At 31.6% G+C, this 13,038-nt stretch overlaps 1 protein-coding gene across 3 annotated transcripts; it reads left to right on the top strand.

Moving 5' to 3' along the window:
• Positions 1 to 1,972: 1,972 nt before the first annotated feature.
• LOC109165570 (50S ribosomal protein HLP, mitochondrial-like) lies at positions 1,973 to 7,990 on the top strand. Of its 3 annotated transcripts, XM_019314397.1 has the most exons (6): positions 1,973 to 2,214; positions 4,780 to 4,893; positions 5,381 to 5,450; positions 6,485 to 6,563; positions 7,199 to 7,290; positions 7,428 to 7,952. In XM_019314397.1, exons 4-6 carry the CDS (start codon positions 6,533 to 6,535, stop codon positions 7,800 to 7,802), a joined length of 498 nt encoding a protein of 165 aa, XP_019169942.1. In that variant the 5' UTR covers positions 1,973 to 2,214; positions 4,780 to 4,893; positions 5,381 to 5,450; positions 6,485 to 6,532; the 3' UTR covers positions 7,803 to 7,952. The 3 variants fall into 3 exon arrangements, with proteins under 3 accessions (XP_019169942.1, XP_019169943.1, XP_019169941.1); XM_019314398.1 differs by lacking the exon at positions 4,780 to 4,893 and having other exon boundaries at positions 7,202 to 7,290; positions 7,428 to 7,990; XM_019314396.1 differs by lacking the exon at positions 4,780 to 4,893.
• The last annotated feature ends 5,048 nt before the right edge of the window (positions 7,991 to 13,038 follow it).

Here is a 13,038-nt window from a genome sequence, read left to right as displayed (position 1 = left end):
GAAAAGTTAATTGCTGATTGCCAAACAAGGATATTGCGAGGTAGTTTCCTACATCAATTTGTTGTGTGATTTGAATACTCTTTTTGTCAATAAATCCCTGAAGTAGTTAATATGATTGGCTTAATTTTTTTTATTTTTTGAAACTATTATTATTATTGTTATTATTATTATTATTATTATTATTATTATTATTATTATTATTATTATTATTATTATTATTAATTGAATGTTAAATTTACGTATTTAAATAGGCAATTATAAGTTTACAAATGCAATATAATATAGTCAAGATTGATTATAATTGTCAATAAAATAATTGTATAGGTATGGTTGAAACCAAATACGGGACATAAGGGAAAGTAAATTAAAATTAGGGCATAAAATATTAAATATATACTAATATTGAAAAGTTAATTGCTGATTGTCAAACAAGGATATTGCGAGGTAGTTTCCTACATCAATTTGTTGTGTGACTTGAATACTCTTTTTGTCAATAAATCCCTGAAGTAGTTAATATGATTGGCTTAATTTTTTATTTTTTTTTTAACTATTATTATTATTATTATTATTATTATTATTATTATTATTATTATTATTATTATTATTATTATTATTATTATTATTATTATTATTATTATTATTATTATTATGTATACCCTTAGGTCATTTACATGTTAATCTAAACAACAGCTAATTTTTTCAAATATCTTTTTACCAACCGTTGATATAATTCGTTGGTCAAATTCGCTAACGCTAGCCGCAGATTGTCAAACAAGGACATTGCGACGTAATTCTCACTTCAATTTGTTGTGAGATTTGAATACTCTCTTTGTCAATAAATCCCTCAAGTAGTTAATATGATTGGCTTTATTAATTATATTTTTTAAAAATTTTCATGGTATTAATAAAATACTTGCTAAACAACTATATAGCATTATTTTGTATTATAACTTTGATATTTAATTAAAAAATAGTGCACAAAAAAATAATAGACAATGTAGTAAATATAATCAATTGATGAATTTGAAATTTGAATGTAAAGAATTTTTACTTGGAGAAATATAAAAACAATAGAACTAATAAAATTATGTCTCTTAATTAATTTATTGATAATGAATAATTTTTTTTTAGTAAAGACATTGTAGGGACAATGTAGCCAACATAATCAATTGATGAATTTGAATGTAAATAATTTTTATATTAGAGAAAAATAAAGACAATATAACTAATGAAATTTTTTCTTTTATTTAATTTATTGATAATGAAAATTTTTTTTTGAATAACGACATTGTAGACACATAATTCTAAATTAAAGAAATGCATATGTATTATCTTTTGTTGTAGCTACTAAATTATTATATTTAATTTAATAAGACTAAAATAAAGTACTAATTATGCCAACTTTGATTAGGATGAAGTTCGAACCTAAGACCTTTTTTATTGAAATCAATGAATAAGTTAACGGTGAACTAACCAAAAGTAACAGAAAAGATAATATTTAACGGAAAAGTTAACGGATAATCATATTCATTAAGGATAAATTAGTAAATATTAATAAAAAATTAAAATCTGATCAATCTGAGCCATTCATTTGATTAAAAAATTTGACCGTCATTTTTTCTACCCATTATAGACCTAACTCTCTTGGACTCTTATTAGTATATATATATATATAGTAGATAGTAGATATAATAAATTTTTTGTTATAACTTTTAACATACATAAAATCAATTTATGTATACGGTACTAAATAACTTAGCTAGACATCTATAGAAATGATAGTTTAACCTGCCCCTCAACGGGAAAAATTAAACCCGTCCCAACGGGGCGGGTTCAGAGAATGTTGTCGGGGAGAACAGAGACGGGGACGGGAAGGACATTCCATGCCCGACTCATCCCCGATTCCCCGTATAATATTATATTATATATATTTATATATATATATTATTAATAAAAAAAAAAAAAAAACTTAAACAAACTTAACCTAGCAGTCATCTCCAGATCTCCCATTTCCCTGGCCCCAGTCCCCATCTGCCATCTGCGCTCTCCCGCTTCTCCGTTCTCAGTACCTCAGCCGACTCTCATCCCTCACCGCTCCGGCACCATCCCAGACTCCCTCTGCAGTCTGCGGCTCTGCCTCTCTGCCGTCTCTGACTCTCTACCTCTCTGGAGTCTGATCGTCTGCCTCTCTGCTGTCGCTGTATCGAGCTCCAGGTAAACAATAGTAATTAGTTTTGATTAGTATTTAGTAATTAGTAATTATTTTTGAAGTATTTAGTAATTAGTTTTGATTAGTAATTATATTTTTGAAGTATTTTGATTAACTCAATCAATTTATAGGGTAGCAATAATTATGTACTGCAAATAAAGATATGCCTGAAGTCTGAACACAAGAATTAGTGTAGTGTTATATTAACATATAATGTCTTTAGATTCATAGCATGAATGAATGAATGTATGAAGGTTTTCCTTAGTGGTGAAATGCATGCATGTTATGGTGTAATGTACAATCAGGAGACTGGGGAAATATATAGGTTTGAGGATTCATACATAAATGCTAGATAGAGGTGTTCATGTGGTGGTCCAAATTTGTAACTTGTAAGATGTATATGGTGATTCTGGTCCAACTTTTGGAGGTGTTTGAAAATTGAAACCAAAAATGCAGGATTCATTGGCATAATTCAAAAAAGGGGCGGGGATTCCCCGTCCCCGAAAAATCCCCGCGGGGACGGGGATGGGGAACCCACCGGGGGAACGGGAGGTTGGGGAATGGGGAGCCATTTTGGGGACGGGGACGGGGAAGGGGACCCCATTCCCCCTGCCCCTGCCTCGCCCTGTTGCCATCCCTAGACATCTACCTTATGTATTATTCATTCTGCTTTGAACATGTTTCAATTTCTATGTTAATTTACTGCTTTTTAGGAAGTTAATCCTGTCGTGTATTATATTTGCTAGCTTGTTTGATATGTGAAAAATATCCCATTATGGAGAAAAGTAGTATTTTGCCTGAATGATGATACTGTTTAGGTGAATCTGTGAGGAATTGAACCCTTCAATGTTCCTTGTCAGATTTGATTTTAATTTGTTTCTCACTTGTTGGCCTTGCTACACTGAAGTGCACGTATTCCTATTGCTTTGGTGCAAGAATAAACATATAATCAACTAAGTTGTTGTTGTTGTTGTTTTTTTTTTTTTCTTTTTCTTTTTCTTTCAGTACTATGGACTCTATTACAAATTTAGTATCTGTTCATAACTACTTTCCCATTCTAATGTAGTATAAGTTGTTTTTAATTAATATTAGATTCTACTTAATGAGGTGTGTTTTCTTCTATTAAGAGAAGTAGAATATGTAGTTGTGCAGCAGAGCATGGAAGTGAAAGTTCTTAAAGGAAAGGGAAAGGATTGTTAAATTGTACAAGGTGTTTTTGATTAATGTTAGATTGTACGTAAGGAGGTTTGTATTCTACTATTATGAGAAGTAATCATAGTAAATATTTTTTTTTGGGCATTAGAATAATGTGTCATCATGTGCAAACAAGATACACAGGCTTAGAGTGTACAAGTAATAGCTTTAGTATTTTACTATTCGGGGAAGTAATCATAAAGCTAACAGTTCAGTGTGTCATAAATAATTTTGGAGTCTTCTTATTCTCATCTTAATACCTTAGACCTTTTATTGAAAAGGTGTTTTTGGGCATCAGATTAATGTATCATCATTTGCCCACAAGTAAATATGTTAGTATTCTATTATTGAGTAATGAATAAATAAAAAGTATTTAGTTTTTGTAACCTATAAGTTTTTGGGCATACAAGTAAGCTATACATTTTAGGGGCATACAAGATACATATAGTTTAATAATTAAAGTTGAAGTTGAAGGGATTTACATATAGGTGTGTATGCTATGAGCCTATGAGTTTTGAATGGTGTATAAGTTACACTCTACTCCATGAAATATTAGTTTTCCCATGAAAATTTTATTGAAAAGACATCTAATCATTCTGCAATATAGTTATGATGTTATTTTTCCAATGCTAGAATTATTTTTTATGTTATTGTGCTTTTTTTTTTTTTTTTTTTGGTTTATTGATTACAATTTGAAATAAATATTTAGGATTTGTGTAAATGTATTGAAATAATTAAAGGAATTTAAACTAAAAATAGAGTTTAATTTTGGTAAAAATATTTTTAAAGACAAATATTGTAAATATATGTATTTGAATTGAATTAATAGTTGTGTGGTTGGTACATTATGCATTGTATGTTTGAATTAATTTAATAATTTTATATATTAAAATTTGTAGTAAATTATAGTCTATATAATTATATATTTGATGCCAATTTTTTTTTTTAAAAGAAATTATGTATTATTTAAATAAGGTAAACGCTTATTTGTTTAAATTATTATGATGTTAATTTTGTATTTTTGTAGATGAAAGTTGGTGTTAATTTTTGTAAATTTTTATAAGCACTTTTAGGCTTAATGTTTTTTTTTTTTTTTATGGCCATCGAATTGTATTTTGCTAACTTTAATATTTTTTTTTGCATTTTTCTTCTGTTCAATATAGAGAATATTGGTGAAGTATTATATAATCAAATTGATACTCAAAAAAGTAATGACCTAGAATTACCTGTTAAAGGACCAGTGTTAATTGGAGTCTTTGGGAAGTCGCTTAGTATGCCACGTCGTATTTTGAAAAATAGTATATTTGCTTTTTTATTGTAGTTAATATATTGTTCTTATTTACTTTGATTTATTATTGTTATTATTTGTTTTATAGATAATGTTGTTAATAATACAATACCGAACAATGTACAACTATTAGAGACAAGTTGTTCTCATCCTGATAATGGTGATATGAATTCTACTACACTGGTTGTTATTACGGAGAAGGGTTAGTTTATTTTTTTTTCTGCAACTATTTATTGGTTTAGATTGTAAGACATATATTTGTTTGGTTTAATGTTGATATAAATTTTGACATGAGTAGAGAATTGTTAAGAATTAATTTTTGAAAGCATGGTAATTTATGTAACTTAATTATTTAACAAATATGCATTCTATGAAACTTAAAAAAAAAATGCATTCTATGCAATGCAATTGTTTATTTAATAATTTTTAATTTGTGTCTATAGTATATTTTTTGGAGACAATTGTTGTATTTTATTTTTATACCGTGCGTCGCACGGGTGGACTACTAGTAATGTACATGTACACAAATACTGTACTTTTAGTATGCATTGGGGGCAAATTTATTAGCAGAAAAGGCCCATTTTGAGAATCAGGCTGTTTTACAACTTGGGCTATCTGATTGTTAGCCCATTAATGTCTCAATGCTCACCGTGACGAATCTGAGTCGTATTGCTGTACCCTTATTGCAGCTCATCATTGCTCAACCCTTCGCCGGCTGATTTTCTCCCATTGACGGCTCCACATAATTAGCTCACTCACGTAAGTCTCCTTCTATCTCAGTTTCAGAATTATTTCGTTTCTGTTAGAAATTGAAATGCTTTGCTCTGTTTTCTTTGTGAAATTGATTTTTGGCCGCATGAGCACGGAGTGTAAAAAACCGAGGTTTAATGTGAAGTTTTGGTTTTAGAGGCTGATTGTTGTCGATAAACTCACTTACCGTAGAAATCGAAAAGAGTTCGAAATTTCCTTCATGGCGTTTCGGTTTTGTGATTTTGCATTTTATTAGGAGCTTGTGTGTTAGTGTAAGTATTCAGGTACTAAACTTCAACATTACCACATAGGTAGGATACAGGAATATGAGTTGGTGTTTTCCTTTACGGGGCGTTTGGTTGGAAGGAGGGAATTACGTGGGAAAGGAATTGCAATTCCATGGGAGATGAATTACTGGGAATGAAGTGAGAATTTAAATTCCAATGTTTGGTTTACATTAAAATTACTGGGAATTTCAATTCCAATGTTTGGTATACATGAGAATTGAAAGGGAATAAGTAGTATAAAGTCCAAATGCCCATTGTTGTTGTGAGGCATCAATTTTAGGTTAAAAAAGGGGAGGGACGGAATTGCAATTCCGTCCAACCAAACTAAGGAATTTAGTGGCATTTGGAATTAGGTGGGAATGGAATTTAAATTCCCTCCGACCAAACGCCCTGTTAGGTGTAGTCGTTCTTAAAGCCTTGGTCTGATCATATTTAGCAAATCTTTGCAACATTTGGTTTGTTTCATTTTATAATATACTTTTCCCTAGCTGTCTTTATTCATGGAGAAATCTGGTTTTGAATGGGATGAAATGAGAGGGTGAAAACAAAAATGTTTCCTATCAACTGAGGATTGGTCTGTGCAAAATTTCCTTGGTTCAAGTAGTTAAAATCTTGATGGGCTAATAGAAGGAATGACTTGTTATATATAGAAATGAATTAATAATCTTTTGCATTTGAAGAGTTGCTGTTTCTGCTCTGCCGCGTTTATTTGGTATTAGTGGACTGATGTTATTATCAATGCATCTATGTTGACAGGAAAGATAAGGACTTCCATAAATTTGTTGTGTGAATTTGTAACCAGTGATGGCTGCATCTTCTTCTCGGTTGCTCCGTGGTAAGAGAGCTTGCTGCTTTTGACTACCAGTTTCCCAGTCCTTGTGCTTGCAATTAGTTACAAAACTTTAGAACTTGTTTAAGTTGATCTGTATGATTCGTAATATTTTCATGGGTTAATTACACTTTTGGTCATATGATTATTGGGGTCTTGTTAATTTCAATCCACGACTTTCAAAACTAACAATTGAGTACCCTAACTATTCATTTTTTATCAATTTTGGTCCATCCGCCAAATTGACGGCAAAAAGTGGCCGGAAAATTTTAAAGGATAAAATCTTGAGGGGAATTTAGTCAGTTGCTCCTTTTTTCTTCTTCACGTCTCTTCTCTTCTTCGGGCGGAAGAAGAAAAAAGGATGAGTAAATGACTAAATTGCCCTCAAGATTTTATCCTTTAAAATTTTCTGGCCACTTTTTGCCGGCAATTTGACTGGATGGACCAAAATTGATAAAAATTGAATAGTTGAGATACTCAGTTGTTAGTTTTGAAATTAACAAGATCCCAATAGTCATAGGACCATAAGTGTAATTAACTCTATTTTCATCTAAAGTAGATTCTACCAACTAAACTGACGGGCTTCAAGACATAATCTTTTTTTCTGCTTTATTTACTTCCTGCTACTTATGGTTTCTTAGCAGGTTGTTCTTTATTGGGTGGCCTTTGTAACAACTCTGCCTTGTTCACGAGAGCATCACCTGAGATTATATCCAACGATTTATTCACACAGGTTCCTCTGCTCTATTGCATATCCTTTTTATTTTTTCCAACTTTATCCGTGATATAGCATTTAGACGATATAAGCTTTCAACGAGTATGCCTGCCCCGCACTTTATTCAAGCCATATGATTCTTTTTCCCCTTTCAGCAACTAAGAACGTTTATACAAATGAGGACCAACCTGAAAGTGGTAGACAATTCGGGTGCGAAAAGAGTTATGTGCATACAAGCATTGAAGGGCAAGAAAGGAGCAAGGCTGGGGGATACAATAGTTTGCTCGGTAAAGGAAGCGCAGCCAGGTGGGAAAGTGAAGAAAGGAGAGGTTCACTACGGCGTAGTTGTTCGGGCTGCAATGCCAAGGGGCCGGTGTGATGGGAGCGAAGTGAAGTTTGACGACAACGCTGTGGTGCTTATCAACAAGCACGGAGAGCCAATCGGTACCAGAGTTTTCGGCCCCGTTCCCCACGAGCTTAGGAAAAAGAAGCACATCAAGATTCTGAGCCTCGCGGAGCACATTGCCTGAGGTAATAGATACTCTTCCTGTGCTGTGCTACTTTGGAATAGGTCTTAGTACAAGCTAGTCTTGTTTTTGCTAGGGTCTGGGATTGAATAGGTACATTATTTTACCCATGTTACCAGGATACAGTGGACCAGGATTTACATATTAAGATGGATTCTTAATAGAAGTTTATTTTTAGTGTACTACATGTTCATTTTGACTTGTAATACACTAAGATAAACATATATCAAAATATAATGAAGTTACTAAAAATGAATCTGCAATATACGGAGTATTAAAAATGAACTTATAATATTTTAAAATGAACATGGATCATGATCAACTTTAACAACAGGGTGCATGATAGAATTTGCCAACGCACTCCTATATTGCCAATTAAGTGAAGAATTACAGCCCGTTTGGTTCGTTGGAAAATATTTGATGGGAAATGGAATTCAAATTCTATGGAAAACAAATTACCAGGAAAATGGATTCCATTGTTTAGTTGGTGGAAAAGAAATTACTGGGAATATGAATTCTATTGTTTGGTTGGGTTTGGAATGGTAAGGAATTATGAATATAAAGACCAATATGCGCTTAACAATAATATATACATGTGTAATTAATAAACTTTGAGGAGGGTAAAATAGTCCAATATTGTAATACTTTCTTCCCAAATCCTTTGGAAAACAAAATACCAATGTCTTGCTAGGATTTTGTTTTCCTTCAACTTTAGGAACTTAACTTCCTATGGAAAAGATTTTTCATCCAACCAAACAACATAAAACAACATTTTCCTACACTTTTAGGAAAACATTTTCCATGGAATTTGTCTTCCATCCAACCAAACACCCCCTTAGAGTGCAGCTAAGGAATTAAACTTTGCCAAAATTGATGTGGTTGCTTAATAAGACCAAAAAATTGATGGGTTAGGGGCCTAGGGCAAATAAAACTGGACCTAATAAGGAAATCAATCCGATAATCTGAGCAAGCCAAGCATGAAACGGCAAATTATATCGTGCATCAGGGCGCATAATGCATTGTGCGTCCTGACCAAAATGATGTCGTTTAACTTTGAAAAAAAAAATCTCATGTTTCGAATGTACAGAATTGTATAGCAGAATACACATAAACTCATAACATAATACCTATAATCGAACATAATACATAATACATATAACATAATACACAAACTATAACATAAAAACAACGTCGTTTTGGCATGAAACTAAATGGGCTAACTTGATGGCCAAATCTCAAAATTTCGTCGGCTAGCCAATTTTATTTGTTAATTAACATTTTAAATTTAAAAAATTTGTTATAGCATGGACTAAGGCGCATATCAATGAATGGTTAAGATTGTTGAGATTTAATTCAATGGTTGAAAACACTTCTTTTAAAGACAGAGAAGCGCATTATGCACTTCATAATGCATTGGTTGAGCATATATGGAAATGATATGTTAATTTTGAAAATTAAATGTAATAATTGTTATATGTTATATTATTGTGGAATAAAAATATTATTTGCATTACAATTAAATTTTATAATAAAAATATTAAAGTAAAAAAATTAAAGCTTTAATTTATGAAAAAACAAATTATTTTAGTCTAGATATAGAATTTGGTGTAATGGGTTGGAGATGAATAAAAATTGATGTAAGAATATGCTGAGAATATTCCTTTAATGTAAAATTTGGTGCAGAATTTGGTGTAATGGTCTAATGGGTTGGAGATGGCCTAATGGAGTGTTTGGTTGGCATGAATTGCAATTCAATACCAATGCAATTCAATGAAATGATAAACTACAATTGTTTGATTTGAAGAAATTGCAATTCAATGGAATCGCAATTTTCTCAATTCAACGAATTGCAATTCATATCCCCCCTATGAATTGCAATTCATCCATACAAAGAAAATGGAAGAGTAAAAAATGACATATTTGCACTTGAATATTATTATTAATATTATTGTATAATGACATTTTAGTCTTTATATCACTTCTTTCATTTTTATACCGAATAATTCTATTCCTTCCTATCAAACAATGTAACTTTAATTCTTACTTTATTCTCATCTTATTCTTTTTTCATCGAATTACAATTCTATTAATTATTTCCTTCCAACCAAACACTCTCTAAAGATGAATGAGGGGCAATGACGCAGCAGGTCCAGTGAGGCTGAAAAAGGCAACCAGAAATTAAAGCATAGCCTTCACTTCTATCACTGTTCTGTTCTAAATCCAACCACCGGACCGGAGACACCAAAATACACAGAACCCGTACACTGCATCCTTCTTTACGTGTCGCTTCTTTATTGGTCTCTAGCTAATTACTCCCCTACCCTTCACCATACTTTCTCTACTCTTTCACTAAAATTATTTTTCACCACCTTTAATTACAATATCAATTATGATTTATGAATATTACTTTTCAAAGGATAATGGTCAAATAAGCCTTCTAATTATATTAATTTTTACAATTAGACTCTTCAACTTCAAAAAATAGTTTCAATTAGAATCTTAAATTACAAATAAAGTTCAGTTAGACTATTTTATAGGTTACCTTTAGGTAACCAATAAATTACTTGATGATTAAATCTTTCAAGTTTATGTGGATTCAAGATATTTATTTAAAATGATATATTGTATTAACTTTTATTTTTAATTAGTAATAAAATAATAATAATAATAATAATAATAATAATAATAAAGAAAAAAAAAACATTTTCCAAATTTGATCATTCTTTTGTCGTCCACCATCAGCGTCTCACCATCACTGTCTATTGTCCACTCTCCACGCTTACCGTTACCATCGATCGTCTGCCATTTTCGATCACTGTCACTTTTCATTATTTTTTTTTTCTGAGAAGAAGACGTCACGACCTTCTTCCAAGTAGGGATTACAATTCTACCCGCACCTAATGGGTTCCCCGCATCCCCGCCCCTACGCGTTTTAAAATACCCGCACAATTTGAGTAATGGGTGCGGGTATGAGGAGAATTTTTTATACCCGCGCGGGTATGGGGCGCCCCGCACCCGCACCCGCACTTATATATATTGTTATTAGTATTCATTTATTATATAAGTTTATGTATATTTTTGAATTAAAATGCATAATGAATTAAACTTCTTAGTTTTTTGTTAATAAAAATTGAATAGGAACAACACAAATAACATAATGAGTAAACACTTAATATAATTTATACTACCAACACAATTTTAGTTCCAATTAAGGATTAACTTCATGGGCTCTTATTAAATTTTAGAGTTATGTTCAAACTTATAAAAAAATCAATGTGATAATTATAATTGTAGTATAAATTTTTTATTAGATTTAAGTGTAATATTAATAATTAAAGTTGCAGGTTATGTATTACCCGCACCTGCAAAATTCTGACGGGAACGGGGACGGGTACGGGCTAGGAATTTCATTACCCCTGCGCGGGTGCGGGTGCGGGGACTGGATTGGGAACGCGGGGGCGGGGGCGGGGGATATATTCCCCGCACCCACCCCGCCTCATTGCCATCCCTACTTCCAAGTCTTTGCCACCTTCTTCCAGGTTTGGAAGAAGGGTGTCGCTGCCTTCTTCCTAACCTTAAAGAAGGTTCCAGGTCACGCCACCTTCTTCCAACTTTGGAAGAAGGTCATCACGACCTTCTTCAAAGTGTGGAAGAAGGCCGTCGCTGCCTTCTTTCAGATTTGGAAGAAGGCGGCGGTAGTAGGCAGCGGCTGCGGTAGGTAAGTTGTGATGGCGGCAATCTGGTCAGCGGCGACGATTGTTACGACATCGATAAAAAATATTGATGATGTTAAATTATTTTTAATAGTTTAAAAGGAAAATACAAAAAATAAAAATCAAAAATCAAAATAATAATATTATAATATGATATATCATTAACTTGTAAATAACATGTAAAAATAGGTAAAAGGGGGTTATTTGCTTAATTTTTTCGAGTTCAAGGAGTTAATTGGAGCTTTTTAAAGTTCAATGGTTTAATTGCACATTTCAGTATAGTTGGAGGGTTTGTTTGACCCTTATCCCCTTTTTAAATGTTATCATAATAAATAATAACATTTTTATTTATTAGACCACAACGTATCCTGATAGTCTATACCATACTCAATGGCATATCCAATTAAGAGGCCGGCAAAGTACTGGTCATATTGATTTTTCATAAGAAATGGAGTTTTGAACTACAACATCTTCTTAAGGAGTAAGAGTGCACGGTCACTCACACCAACCAAACTAGTTATAATCAATAATAACATTAATTATATACTATACGTCCGATTGTTCAAAAAAAAAAAAAAAATATACTATACGTCCGAAAAATTTTATAATTTAGTCCAATTTTATTATATTATTGCCAAATATGAAAATAAGTCCTAAAAATTTCTGCAAAACCAGCAAGTCCATGTTAATAAGATGCCATCTTTTTACATTTATATTTTAATTTTAATGTGATTGTAAAATTCTTTATATTAACTATTAATTAATTAGTTAACCTTATCATCATATCATGACATAAATATTATGATTGAGTGAATTTAAGAAATGAATATGGTACTACTTGTTAGATTTGTGCTAGTTCTCTAAAATGTTGAGCTGCTCATAAATATGATCAATGTATACTTATTTTTGTTAGACGAGAGAAATTAACTGTCACTACTGGATGATTTGCAATAAGCAGGCTGGATTTTGGGCTGTGCAAAATGTTCAAGAGCACATGGTCTCAATTTTTAGATGGTCCAATATTTAGTTTTGACCTAATTACTTAAAAAAAATCTGCAATTAATAACTTGAAACATGTATCATTCACCACTAATACCACATTAGAAATTGATTCTTCTCCCTACCAGATCGTTCTACTTGCATTTCAAACGATTGTGGCAACCCAGCAGGTAGCCACTAGCTAGGTAGTTTCAAGATGTGTTTTTTTTTTTTTTTGGTTAAAAAAATTTAACTTTTATGTTTGTTTGGACTTTGGAGATAGTAGATTATGAATAGTTTATCGATTAATTGCGTCAAAAATGCTAGAAAGACATATCTTTTAAATAAAAGATCTCTAGTTTGCAATATGTTAATTTTTTTTTTTTTTTTATAATTTATAATAAACAAAGTTGTTTGAATTTTTCTTCTTTATATTGGAAAATAATATATAAATAAAAATCATATATTTTACGGTATTAGTTTTAAAGATTGCGCTTATATTTTTGGTAGGACCTCATTTATTTATAAGAACGAGACTACAAAAATCC

Source organism: Ipomoea nil, unplaced genomic scaffold (genome assembly GCF_001879475.1).
Source record: "Ipomoea nil cultivar Tokyo-kokei standard unplaced genomic scaffold, Asagao_1.1 scaffold3069, whole genome shotgun sequence".
NCBI lineage: Eukaryota > Viridiplantae > Streptophyta > Magnoliopsida > Solanales > Convolvulaceae > Ipomoea > Ipomoea nil.
This window is presented reverse-complemented; position numbering and strand designations above follow the sequence as displayed.

Coding starts and splice junctions, on each gene's coding strand:
- LOC109165570 (XM_019314396.1), top strand. CDS start 6,533: ATGGCTGCATCTTCTTCTCGGTTGCTCCGTG. Junction 6,564..7,198: donor TTCTTCTCGGTTGCTCCGTG/GTAAGAGAGCTT, acceptor ATGGTTTCTTAG/CAGGTTGTTCTTTATTGGGT. Junction 7,291..7,427: donor CCAACGATTTATTCACACAG/GTTCCTCTGCTC, acceptor TTCCCCTTTCAG/CAACTAAGAACGTTTATACA.